This window comes from Chenopodium quinoa, unplaced genomic scaffold (assembly GCF_001683475.1).
Source record: "Chenopodium quinoa cultivar QQ74 unplaced genomic scaffold, ASM168347v1, whole genome shotgun sequence".
Classification (NCBI taxonomy): domain Eukaryota; kingdom Viridiplantae; phylum Streptophyta; class Magnoliopsida; order Caryophyllales; family Amaranthaceae; genus Chenopodium; species Chenopodium quinoa.
Window position 1 is genome coordinate 2,596,154 of NW_018743405.1, and position 13,933 is coordinate 2,610,086.

The window sequence follows — 13,933 nt, forward strand, 5'->3', positions numbered from 1 at the left end:
GAGTAGAGGCCTATTATTAGGGCAGGTTCAATCTCTTTTATGTTGGATTTGTACCATCATCCCCGAACCCTTATTTGGTTCATGACCTTATGGAGTTGACGATCTCTTGGATCGTTAAGGGGTATAACCTTCATCCTATGAACGGTTTACAAGTTCCTTAAAAACTTGTTGGCGACTCTTTTGCTCTATCTTTTTTCCTTTTGGACGCCACCGTACTTTAGTGTGTAATCACAGTGGGGTTCGAGCTAGTGGGATTTTAAGGCTTGAAACTATTCCCTACAATACATAACAATGACGATTTTGTAAATAATGACATTTAAAGAGTACTACTAAGAAGCAATATAGTACTACTGAAAATTCTCAGTAGTACTATATATGATTTCAGTAGTACAAAAGACACTTAAAGTAGTACTGAAAAAAACATCTCAGTAGTCATAAAAAGGCTTCTAGTATTACAAAAGGCTATTATGCAATTTTGTTTATGAAAATTTGTCAAAATAAACCTTTTAGATGCACAATTTTGCGAAAAAAACCTTTTAAAAGCTTTTTCATAAAAGGAAACTCAACCTAGTCCTACTAATACATCTAATTAACCTCTAATCTCTTCTAATTAACCTCTAATTCATATTTTACTACTTAATAATTAAATTAATTTATAAATTTAAAAAAGAATCCCACCCCCACCTGCCCACCACCAGCCATCCAGCCACCCCTCCCTCTCCTTTTCCCCCTCCCTTGACAGCAGCCCCCTCCCCCATTTGAGCCGCCGGCTTGAACCTATACCGCCGGTCCGACAACCCACAACCCTTTCCCCCAACCCCCTCATTCCTTCTTCATCAATTTCCTCCAAAAATTCCTAGTTTCATCTTTCTCTCTCCTAGCTTAATCATGGTTATCAATGGCTTCTCCATCTCAATTTCCTTAAATTTTCTCACAAAAACCCTAATTTATCAAATGAAGACTTTAATTTCACCTTGAAATTTCTCTCTCCTCCTTCCACGGGAAGAGGGCCCTTGCGGAAGCTTTGCCTGCCCCGACTTCTTTCGCGAGAAACCTCCAACTGTGCAAACTCTAATTATTGTTCTCAACCTTCTTTGAACACGAAGTTGTATTTCGAGAATTCGTGGTCGAGTTAATGTTTCTAGGTGTAGATATTTTCGTGGTGGGCTGGCGATGGGAGTGAGGCGGTTTCTTGGGGGTGGTTGACGACGGGTTTAGGCTAGCTGGTAGTAGGTTGTGGCTGGGGTGGTTTTTGTGGTTGGCTTGGATGGGAGCTATGATTATGGTGGCTTAGTCGATGGTGGGGCTGCTGCTATGGGAGGGGGAAAGGGAGTGGGTGGCTGGCTGGTGGTGGAGATGGTGGTTTGTGTTTTTTTTTTTTAATTTAATAAACTAATTTTATTATTAAATAGTTAGAGATTAATTAGAAGTAATTAGTGGTTAATCAGGTGAATTAGAGGTATCATGTTGTCTTCAACAAAAATTAGATGTGTTTGGGTTTTCTTTTACAAAAAAGCTTTTAAAAGGTTTTTTTTTTTTTCGCAAAATAGTGCATTTAAAAGATTTTTTATTTTTTTGACAAATTTGCCTTTGTTTATTTCTAACGGTGATGTATTAGGACTTTCTCCTCCTTTCCGTATTTATATTAACCAACCCATGTACTAATCCTTGTGTTCACAATGTATGTGTCCTAAAATTCAATGAAATGAACAAACCTATTTACCCGTCCAAGTTCCATTTGCTGACTTTATTACTTACCAAAGTGGTGGCCCATAATCATTGGTCCTACAGCAGCCCCATTTCTCAATCCATAGATTAGATTCCTGTAAAACGGCAAACACAATCAGAAGCAACTCATTCTCAACAAATTTTATTTTCAGATTCAAAAGCAGTAAAAATTAAATTATGGCATGGAATTCATTTCCGTTAGAAATTATATACCAGATATTTGGATGGATTGCTTTCTTCTCTTGGTCTATCAGTTTCTACCCTCAAGTTATTCTCAATTACCGCCGTAAAAGGTTTGTGATTCCTCTTTTTGTTTCTTGTATGATCATGTTTAATTGAAATGGGTCGTAACCATGTCTGTGACGATATTTGTTAACTCGTATAATTTAATGGTGCAGTGTGGTGGGCTTGAACTTTGATTTCGTGGTGCTGAATCTGACAAAGCATAGCACGTATCTTACTTACAATGCTACCCTTTACTTCAGCTCGGTTGTTCAGAATCAATACCGCGACAAGTATGGCCGTGACGAGGTGATCGCTCTTTCTTTCCTGCTTATTTTCTTTCTGGCATAGTGGCATGGTTTATTGACTAATTGTTAAATTGCGTCATTCAAGTAATCAAACTTTGTTGTTTAAAAAAAATATCAAACTTTTTATAACGAATAGAAAAAAAAAAAATATACTGTATATATTTATAAACAAATAAGAAAGGCTTACCTTTACCTTAGATAACAAAAGTGAATTTGGGAGTAGTTTGGCAATGGTAAGATGAATCAAATAATCAATAACGACATTGAATCAAGGATTCGTGGTAGAACTTGGAATTTTAGATAATTTTGTAGTATTTGCCTATTTTTGCTATTAAATTGTAGATAGTTTGGTACATTAGGAAAAATTGATTCTAATAATCTCACCTTGGCCAATTTGCTGTTAATAATCTCACCTTTAGATTATTATTTAATAATCCCACCTTTGTAAGGAATTTTCTTCTATTGGTCCTTAGTGACCGGTAACCTGTACATTAGGTAAACTATTTTGTTTTTTAATTTGAGTGACACATGTCACCAAATAATTGGTCAAAGAGAAAAACCAAAAACCTTTAAAAATATTCTGATAAAAAAAATTCTTTTAAAAACCCAACCAACCCCAACAACCACCCTAACCACCAACCCTCCGGCATCTCTCCTCCCCATCCCCACCGTCGGAACGCGCGCCCATCCATACCGCCGGAACCCGCATCCCTACCGTTGGAACGCCGGAAACCTTATTAACCTTATTTCGAACCCAACCAGCCATTATTTCAATAAATTAAGGAAAAAAAAACCTTCAATAGCAGAAGGGGATGGCTTGGGTAGGAGTTTCAAAGGCTAGAGGGTCTTTTCGGTGGTTTTTGGCGGCGAGAGGAGGTTTTCGATGGTTTATAGCATTTTTCAAGGTGGTAGTTATGGTGGTTTCGGGGTTGGATTCGTTTTAAAGGGTGATATCGTGGGTGCCTTTTGGTCGGCTGGGTGGGTTCTGGTATTGGGGGTTCCGGCCGGCTGTTTACGGGGGGTTTAGGGTGGCGGCCGACCGATTTTTTGTGGGGCTAGGGCGAGGGACGAGGGTTAGGGTTCCGTTTTTTTTTTAAGTTTTTAACTTTTTTTTTTTTAAAAAAAACAACCAATTACAGAATGACACATGGCATATTAACTTATCAAAACCGGTTACCAACAAGTTAGGGACCAATAGAAGAAAATCCCTTAAAAAGGCGGGATTATTAAATAATAATCCAAAGGTGGGATTATTAAATAATAATCCAAAGGTGGGATTATTAATAGCGAACCAGCCAAAGGTGGGATTATTAGAATCAATTTTTCCGATACATTATGCCAATTCTTGGCTTTCTCTACACCAAGAAAATCTTGTGTAGATCTAATCCTCAATAATAATATTGTAAACTCAAATTTATACTCACTCAATTGACGTTATATCAGACTATATTTCAACATATTAACCTTGTTTTTAATATGGTAACCTTCCTTTATTCAAACTTGTGTGGCATTCAATATTATTGTAAACCGTACAACATTATGTTAAACATTTTTTTTTTTTTGAAAACACATTATGTTAAACATAATGACCTTGTTTTTAACATAGTAACCTTTATTATGTATATTGACGTGTATATAAAAGAATTCATTAAAAAAAACATCTTATAGCCTTAATAATATCACAATGACTTTTATTTCAACATAATATCCTTTATTATAAATAGTAAACTTTTTTTTTAATATTAATTTACAACCATAGTGTCTCTAATATAATGGTCCACAATAACTAATTACTGTGGACCAGGTCCATTAAAGAGTATGTAAAACACACAAAAAAAAAAAAAAAAAAAAAGAAAAAATGTAGAATCTATTTAAGGATATGCTCAAAGGTACAGGTGCTAATTGAACAAGCCAAGCCCTAACTATGACCAGCTCGGCTTCATTTATGTTTGTTCACACTGGAACTCGAAACTTTAAGAATTGAGCTTTGACCAAGCATTAACTAAGCTGAAGTCAAACTATATTATTAAATTTGCTGTGAATTAATTTTGTACAATGAAAATACTAACTTATGAATTTATGTGTATACACATAATTTATTTTTTATATGGAAAAGACTATTTGAGTCTATTCACAAACTTTTCGAGTTGAGCTTGGTATAACTCAACTTAGCTCATTAAGGTCTCGAGCCGAACTCAGGCGAGCCACCACGGATCGAGCTTTGACCGGGTCAGCTCAAATTGTTCAAGAACATGCCTCGCTCATGCATTATCACCCAAGGTTTACAAAAAACTATAGGATGAGATCAAAGTGAAAATTTAATGCTTATCTCGAATATATAGTTCAAACAATTTTGTTGTGCTATTAGGTGATAAGTTGTTTCAATATTACACTTGTTTCTTAGGATATGAGATAATTAAGTATTATTTTTTTGAAAAAGTAGATGTGACATAAGATAGTTGGGTATTACTTTTATTGAATTTCAGACTTTAGAGATAGTGTAGCCCGAAGTTTTTGGTACTTGGTAGGGAAGTATTCATACTTATTTGTGATGGATGAAAATGAAAAGTGTTTGAATTAGTAGCATAATCACCTACTCCCTCCTTGACAAATCGAAATAGAGGAAATAGATGGACAACTTATCAATAAATCATAAATAACTATATATTAAAAGACTTACCAGCAATGACATGTGTCATCTCTAGGTCTGTAAGTGTGTTCTTATTAGGTTTTTTTTTACAAAAGTAATTTCTTACATATGTTAATAATAAATAATTATTTAAACATCTATGACTATAATAGGAAATATTAACATAATTTGCGACATATTTTAATTTACTTCAAGAAAGTATTCGTATTTTTTTCCTTAATAAAATAGTTGTTTATTTATTGATTAAAATTCGCATTAAAGTAGTATGTATTTATTAATTTTTATTAATAGATTTTTGTAAAATAACTACTTATATCATTGAAAAGTTAATATTAAATTTTAAAATTACCGTGCATGACACGGGACCTAAACTAGTATAACATAATTTTAAGTCTTAATATTAGTAAGAGGAAAAGGCTAGGTTATTGTAGTTGCAAGTTTTTTTTTATAAATTATACTTTTACCTTGTTTAATATCTGTTATATATATTGATAGTTTAAATTAGAAGTTTTATGTTGTAAGTACTTTAAATCCGAGAAATTCTATGTTCACCCAATTTGTTTTTAGTCTTCTTCTTCTTCTTCTTCTTTTGCTTGAATGCCTTAATTCCATAAGTAGGGTCGGTTATATGAACCAACATGAGGACTTCTAAGGAGGTCTCCCGTCCTAGTACTACTTTCAATCATTGTGTTTCATGTCAAGTGCGATATGATAAAGTTGGCTGTCATTGGCCTACCGTAACCCTCCTCCTTTATCAAAGCTTGGGACTAGCAAATAGAAACCCATTGGCTCTAATTTGTTTATTTAATTATTGTTGTCCTCTGTGCCAAAAACAGGTTTTTGATCAACCTTCTTTTCCTCTTGATGGATATAAGCTATAGCATGTTTATTTACTTTCATAATTCGATCCTTAGTGTAAATATAATATTTAGCCTCAAATTGTCAATGGTTGTGGTTTTGTTAAAAAGTGTGGCTTATTACTACTTTTTATTTTGGGGTTGGACTTGTGCAAGATGACAAAAATTACTTCATCTTATACTGGTACAACTAACACTTAATTCCAATGTTTGTTCTATGTGACAAATCCCTTTATTTCTTGTAGATATCTATGAACTTGATTTCTCTTATGACTCTTACTTGTAATTGTTGGCCCTTATTTGAACTTAATTTAGTTGTGAATACTCTATACAACCCATATTAGTTTTACACTAATCATGACACAAAATTTTAGGTAATAAGTTGTTTGGTTAGAGATAGTGAGTGTTGTTTTATTGAAAAGTAGATGTGACAAAAGACAATAAAGTATCTTTTTATCGTATGTGGAGTAATAGTTGCAGGGCCGGTAGAACAAATGTTGACTTATAAATATATGACTAGATGCTGTTTCTGATACCTTGTAAATGAAATATTGTTTTAGTCCCTCCACCTTGTCGTTTATAATTTGGTCTTTGGCTAATATACTTGTTGCAGATGATTCCTGTGGCTGCGAATGATGTTGCATTCTCCATACATGCTGTTTTATTGACAGCATTTACGTTGTTCCAAATCTTTATCTATGAGGTAAGTAGCATCTTCTGCATGGTTAATTTTTATGGTATATTCTTTGTTTGAGTTATTGGCATGTTTTCTGTAGTATGTTCTTGAATTTAATATTTGTGCATATTCTCTCTATAGCGTGGAATTCAGAAAGTCTCAAAGATCTCATTTGCGCTGGTTATTGCTGCATGGGGTACTGCTGCTGTCTGTGTATTTATTGCTTTACCAAGCCATTCTTGGCTTTGGCTGATCACTGTCTTCAAGTAAGAATTTTTATTTTTATTTTTATTATGTGAATATGTCCTGCTATATATGCTGGCTTTTATCTTATGTAAGCTTAAAAGGGTAATATTAGATGAGCGGGTAATTATTTTTCTAGCCAAGAAATATATTGCTTCTAAAAAATAATATTAGGATGAAACAAAGCAAGAAATATATTGTTTAAAAATATGTATTGCTTTTTAAAATGTTCAAAGAAAGCATGCTAATCAATCTGGGACATTAGTACATAGAAACATATACCAAAGGAGTCTACTTTGGTTGGCTCCAGAAGTTCGTAATACTTAAAATCTAGCATTTAACAAAAATCCTTGATTGAAATGATATGTAGTTTGTTGGAGGGGTTTAATTGTTATTATTTCATAATCAAATGGTAATTTTTTCTAATAATTTCTCGAGGAACAACATAGCAAGAGAATTTTGTTAAGTATATAGATGCGAATCCTGCATTTGTGCCATTATTCCCAAGTGATATATTTCTTGCTTGTATGAAAAATGTCTTGCACATCTTGAATGTCTTTAAGTAAACTTTTTGTTGTTGTTTTACTTATTTTTTTTTAAATTTTATAAATTGGTTGAAAATAGTAATGTTCCGCTGAAATTTTCTGAATATGATTTGTAGAACTTAGTAATGTAGTTAGCTTAAGGTTCCAAATTACAATATGTCTATTTCTTGGTATGTCATGTCTCCCAAAAAAAAATTCACCTTCCATCCATCCTTTCTCAACTGTTTCCTTGATAGGTAGTTAAAAGCCTTTCGTTTGGCTGTCTAGATTTGACTTGGTAAATTTTGTGCCAGGGGGCAGGATTAGGACTAGGGACTAGGGAAATCACTGGATGTATTGAGTTTCGTTAACCCTTGATGAGTGATTTATCCTGCTTATCATGCGTGTCATCCTATTTGGATAAGATTGTCTTCTAGTGATTAAAGCTAGTGAAGAATTAGATCTAGATGTTTTAAATGAGATGTGAGGATTTAATTGGGAAATGCAATGGTTGATGTGGAGAATCACTTGATATTTGATTAATTTTTAAGAATAGACCATTTATCTTTGTAAAACAAGGGCAAGACGAAATGCTAAATCAAGCTTTAAAAGTAAGACTTGGGTGTTGTTTTTTTGGTTCTTGGATTTATATGAAACTGAGGAGTTCTATGAACTTGCGTAATGAACCAGTCTTATGATGGGTATAATTGGAACTGTACAATGAATCTTGAGAAAAAAGGTATCAGTTAGTCGGAAAGGGAAATCAGGAAGTCTAAATAATTAGGTTCTTCTGTGAAATTAGCCATTTTAACAAAACTAAATCTCAGAATAACTACTTTTAATTTCTGATACCTATTCGAACCAAAATATTGACAAGGGGAGTTGATTATTTCATTCACTGCATATTTTTTTTCATGTTGAAAAAAAAATACTACCAAACTTCCATTATCAAAACTACAAAGTTCTTAAGAAAATACTAGCAAAATGTACATTTAATATTGTTAATATTAACTACACTAGATAACAGTTGCAGTTTACAAGCTGAGTCGTAAACTTGTAGGTTAGATGCTGCAACCAAATTGATTTGAGAACAGTTGGATGAAACCTTAACAAACAAATAAATTAAACCTTTATCAAAGCATACCAAACATTACCTAACTTAAAATGGTTATCGAGCATATAAGAGCACAATGCCACCATAGTATTTGATCAGGCTGCAAATACATGAGTGTTCTTCAAATTTGTATTTTCTACTTAACTGGTAGAGTAGTCTAACTTAATACATAATAATTGATAATTATGAACAAAAATCACTTATATATACCACATGATTATATGATCCGAGGATTTTGAGCAAAAACATGAGTTACAATTAAGTACTTCCTCTGTTTTTTTATTATTATTTTTTTTTTTAAATTTATTTATACTTGCAACACTTCTCTTTTCATGATTGCCAATATATTGTTTCAATTGTTAATATCTTTTATTGTGAATTTGTAAAAAGTATAAACATTAGATATTAAAATATTAAATAGTATAGATTGACACGAATCTAACAAGATCGCACATGACTATATTTTTGTTTAACTATAAATCGTTAAAGCTAGACAAAGTAGAGTCCATGAATAGTGTAAAAATCAAACTATTGCAACTATAACAAAACGGAATATTTAATTTATGAACACATATAATTTACATTCCCAGTACAATTTATAACTAATAATTAGGCGAAAAGTAAAAAAAAAAATACTAACGATTTAATAGGAAAAATATTGGTTAATGGCTTAATCGACTCCCTAAGTCATTATTTTGGTTATATTAGGAATTAGAATTTAAAAGTTGTCATTTTGATAAATAATATTGTTGAAATGACTACTTTGTCAAAAGACCTAGATTAATAGTGAAGTGGGAAGAGGTGGGATTTGGGATTATGATAGAAATTGAGAAGTTTATTAGGTATTACTAAATTAGTTTTTAGAGAGAGGCAAGTGTCTTAACTACTTGCCATTAACCTTTTATATGCGGCAACTTTAGCCCAACACCTTGAATTATATCTTGGGTTACCTTGGGTGCAGCCAACACCTGACTATTAGCTAGAACACCACAAACTATCGATTGGGTTGCAACGGGTGCCATCAATTACACTATAACTACCAGAAAGGATCTCAGTTTGAGTGCCCAATATTCTCATTAATAACATGCGTTGCACCCAATCAATAGTTGATGGTGTACCACATGCTACTCAAAGTTTGGGTGTTGGGTGCACCCAAGCTATAGTTCAGGTTGTTGAGGCAAGTTTGTCTTTATTTTTTGTGATTTTCACTTTATCAATCAAGATCAACATCTTTTGCTCATCATTTAACCAACCTTAATCGGAGTAGAATTGCAATTGCACAATAATTTAGCTAGGTAGCTTGAGGAAAAACTCAAAAACTAATTTAGAGGGAAAGGGGATTCAGGATGTCTATATAATTAGAGGTTGGGAAGTTTATTTTGGTTTTACACAGATAACTTTGATGAGAGGCTAGTCTCTCAAATGCTTAAATTTCATCTTTAATTTTATGTTATGTTCACATTTTGAATTAACATCACCATTTTAATTTTATGTAAATGGTTACTTAAGCTTGCCAATGCCTTGAGAGTTGTGCACCACCTCACGGGCTTAACATGTGCCAGGAACTTGTCAAAGGCTCAAGTGTAGGTGTCCACTTTATAAGCTAACTTTGACCCCTTAGCCTAGGTTTTTACTCATTTTAGGTCTGTTGGACGTCTGATCCTCCTTTAAAGATGAGTTTGAATTTTTTTTTTTTGTTCTCTCAATTTTAAAAAAAAAGCTCCAGTCCTCTAAGTTCTCATACTTTTGGAGCTCTATTCGGCACTTTCTCAAGCATCTAATTGTGTTGTAATCACTAAACATTAAAGCATAATGTGTTATTCAAGATGATATCATTCAATTAGAAGCTAAATCAAGATAGTTGTGTGTGCTTTTCATCAAACATGCAAATGACAGAATCTCTGGGTTTGGCCATAGTCTCACGCTTCCTTAAATATGCAAATGACTGATTCTCTGGTTTTGGCCAATGTCTCCCATATCCTTAGAAGTCTCAACCCACTTTTCCATGATATCTTTAACTCTAAGTTGTGTTGAATTCTTTAGAATTATAGTGCCATGGTTAGATCCTCGTTGCCCCCTCCTTTACAAAATAGTATCAAAGTACTATAATGGTTGTTCCAAAAGAAGCTGCTTTTATCTTTTGAAGGTGATAAACTTGTTTCCTCATCAATGATTGGTTGTTTGGAATTTGGATTGGACCAGTAGTAGTGTGTAGCTACTTTTTAGTGTGTCATATTGTGTGTATTACAATTGAGGAATCTAAAGACTAGTATGAGAAACTATATATGTGATTTAAACTGATTTTCTTCCAGAATTCCAGGTTAATGTATATCACCAGGTACAAACAAACTTTCATATTACATTAGGATTTGACTTTGACACTCTTTATTGATGGTTGTGTACAGCACTTATTTTCCTATTTAAATTTGCATTTAGGTGTAGATTGGAATTGACTACATTGCCATTTCATTGTTGAATGATTTGGCTTCTGCCATTAATTTCTCCAGCTCTTGTAGTTGGCAGCAAGCTATGATGTGCAACGGTGTTGTTATGCACACGTTATTCCGCAACCGAGTGTTTCAGCTTTGTAATCAGAATACTGTATAATTATGCATTAACCACTAATGACTTTGAAGGGTTCGTTTCAATGTTGATTCTTATTATCTTATTAAGGCAAGTGGATTATATATATATATATATATATATATATATATATATATATATATATATATATATATATATATATATATATATATATATATATATATATATATATATATATATATATATATATATATATATATATATATATATATAATTCTTTTTTACCATATAAGATACCATATTCCTTCCTGTTGTGGGCTAAATACTCAAAGCATTTGATGAATGATGACTTTCTACAAATTCTTTGATCCCTTCGTAACATGATTACCATTTTGTTTTAATATTGCAGCACTATTCAGGTTACCATGACTGTCATTAAATATATTCCCCAGGTTGGTATTGGCTTCTTTTAAATTGTCTTGTACTTCGGTTGATGATTTGATGATATTTGACTTAATGAATAATTGTTATTGCCTTTTATCTAAACTGTGATGTTGCAAGTCTTAGAATTAACATGATGTCCAGTCATAGATTGACTGATTTGGCCTCTGCTAGGAAAGATTAAAGGTAATAATCTTAGGGGCAAGCGTCGAATGCAAATAATCCACACCCATCTAATCTTGTTTGCAAACCTGAAATCATATATATGTTGCATCAACTCTTCGAGTTACTAGCTTTTTCATGTAGTTAATCACCCTGAAAGTATTAGCCTCCCTCCATAGTGTTGTTACTGATATACATAGAAAGGGATGACAACATGATTGCTTGTTAACTAGTACACTTTACCACACTTAATTTTATAGTATTGTATGATTTATTTCGATAACGAGTTGAGTGTATCAACATCTATGGAGGACTAGCAATAGCTCTTGCAGTTTGTAAAATTTGTGTTGGAGAGTATCTGTGTACTATATTTTCTCTTATGTTGCATTGGTTTATTCAAAAATAATTTTTCACATTTTGAAAGGGTACTCAGTCTTTTACATTTTTGGACTTTAGGCATTTATGAACTTCTATAGGAAAAGCACGGAAGGATTTAGTATAGGAAATATTTTACTTGATTTTCTTGGAGGGGTGACGAACTACGGACAAATGGCTACCCAGTCTATTGATCAAGGTGAAATCCTTTATATAACAAGTATATTGTTTTTACAAATCTAAATTTATCTCGTAAAGTTGCCAATTTATATATTTTAATCTTTGTTTTTTCCTGTAGGTTCTTGGGTGAATTTCTATGGAAATATTGGGAAGACACTGCTGTCTCTTGTATGCAGTCCATCTGATTTCTCGCCTTCTATTTACTGACCTATCTTTACTTTAAAGCAGTTTTCTGACGTCAAATTGTCATGCAGGTGTCTATCTTCTTTGATCTCCTGTTTATGGTGCAGCACTACGTGCTGTATCGCAATAAGCCAATCCATCATTCTTCTAAGTTGGATGAGGGAAACGACGAGGCACTTTTGAAAAGCTCAGATCTAGCAACGTCTGACCTTCCCTAAAGCAAGAACTAGGATATTCCACCGCATCGATGTAACCTTGAGTATGTTAAACATGATGGGTCTAAATCGAACGAGATCTCTATATAAAATGATTACCTAAATGCTCTCCTATCTGTAAAATACCTCATTCAAGGAACTCCCCACACCAAGGTATTTTTTATTCAAAAATTGTAGAACATCTAAGTAAAATTGTACATATTGTAATTATCTTTTCAATTTGATAGTGCAAAATGTTGGTATCCAGCATTCTAGTTTTAATACAATATACGAAGTACACATGTTTGGAAGAAATTGCATGGGTTTTTCAATTGTAAGAAACAGGCAACACATTTTATTATTTTCTTTTACAATGTCCATTTTGTAGGCAACTAATGAATTTGTAATTGAGGCGATTTTTTTATTTTTTAAAAAAAATGGTTCATGGAAGAGATGATATCATTAAATAAGGTTATTTGTCAGAAACAGTCATCCGGTACAAAATCTAAATTCTCAATAAGTACTAAATACCCATAGTTTAATGACATTAATTTAGTTCTACTCAAGGGCGGATTTAGCGGGAGTTAAGGGGGAATTCTGTTAGATCCAGAAAATAAAAATTTGGTTCGTGTTTGATGGAGTACCCATTTGTAGTGAAAGTATTCTCTATCTTCTTGAGTTTTTAGGTTTAATTTAAGGCTTCAAGTTTCATTAATGGGGAAAATGAAGAAACTAGTGCTTACGGCCTAGTATTTACTATATAGTAAGTAGTGTACAACTGTGTATTTTTCTTTTTTATAATTTTTTTAAAAAAACTTTAGTTCTATGTATTGAGAAAAGGATACGCATGGGTAATTGTAAAGTCCAAAGAAAGTAAATACTGTAATAAGTCTATTAAAACAAGAAAATTCTAATTAAAAAAAAATTGGGAACTCCATAACCATATATTACGGTCTTTAGCCTACGTTCCGCATTCCTGTTCACGTACCACTATACCAACCATCCCATGTACCGTGTAACGTTGGTATCAGATCATTTTATTTTGCATTTTTATTAGAATTTGGACTTATTTTGTTGTGTACTTATGTATTGGTATTTATTTGAACACTCTATTTTATACTTAAATACCCGATTTATATCCCTGTATTCAGATATTGGGTGTTTGATGTAGTTCAAACCCCCTATGTACAATTCCTGGATCTGCCACTGATTTCTACCCCTGAATAGTTTTAGGGAAAATGTTGTGTGAGTTTGACCGGTACCACATAAATATGATTTAACTCATCTCTTCTTCACCTTTTGCAACAACAACAACAACAATGAAGTTTGCCATTTTCTTCTCCAAACCCCCTCCCACCACAATTAAACCGGCCACTCTCTCCCTTAAGTAGCCCTAATTGTCATACAAGGCTATCATCAGAGTTTTACGGATGTACTCTCTTGGGTACACTTCAAAGTCACAATGTCGACGTCGATGGCTAGGTGGGCAAAGTCTTATTCATTAAAGAACCTAAATTTGAAAGTTATTCAGA

General features: G+C 33.0%; 1 protein-coding gene across 1 annotated transcript; it reads left to right on the plus strand.

The window, feature by feature from the left end:
• The first annotated feature begins 786 nt into the window (after positions 1 to 786).
• On the plus strand, positions 787 to 12,775 carry LOC110738980 (cystinosin homolog). The gene is made up of 8 exons (XM_021919420.1): positions 787 to 2,021; positions 2,127 to 2,259; positions 6,379 to 6,468; positions 6,583 to 6,707; positions 11,276 to 11,318; positions 11,926 to 12,043; positions 12,143 to 12,192; positions 12,279 to 12,775. Exons 1-8 carry the CDS (start codon positions 1,906 to 1,908, stop codon positions 12,423 to 12,425), a joined length of 822 nt encoding a protein of 273 aa, XP_021775112.1. The 5' UTR covers positions 787 to 1,905; the 3' UTR covers positions 12,426 to 12,775.
• The last annotated feature ends 1,158 nt before the right edge of the window (positions 12,776 to 13,933 follow it).

Coding starts and splice junctions, on each gene's coding strand:
- LOC110738980 (XM_021919420.1), top strand. CDS start 1,906: ATGGCATGGAATTCATTTCCGTTAGAAATTATATACCAGATATTTGGA. Junction 6,708..11,275: donor TGGCTGATCACTGTCTTCAA/GTAAGAATTTTT, acceptor TTAATATTGCAG/CACTATTCAGGTTACCATGA. Junction 11,319..11,925: donor TCATTAAATATATTCCCCAG/GTTGGTATTGGC, acceptor TTTGGACTTTAG/GCATTTATGAACTTCTATAG.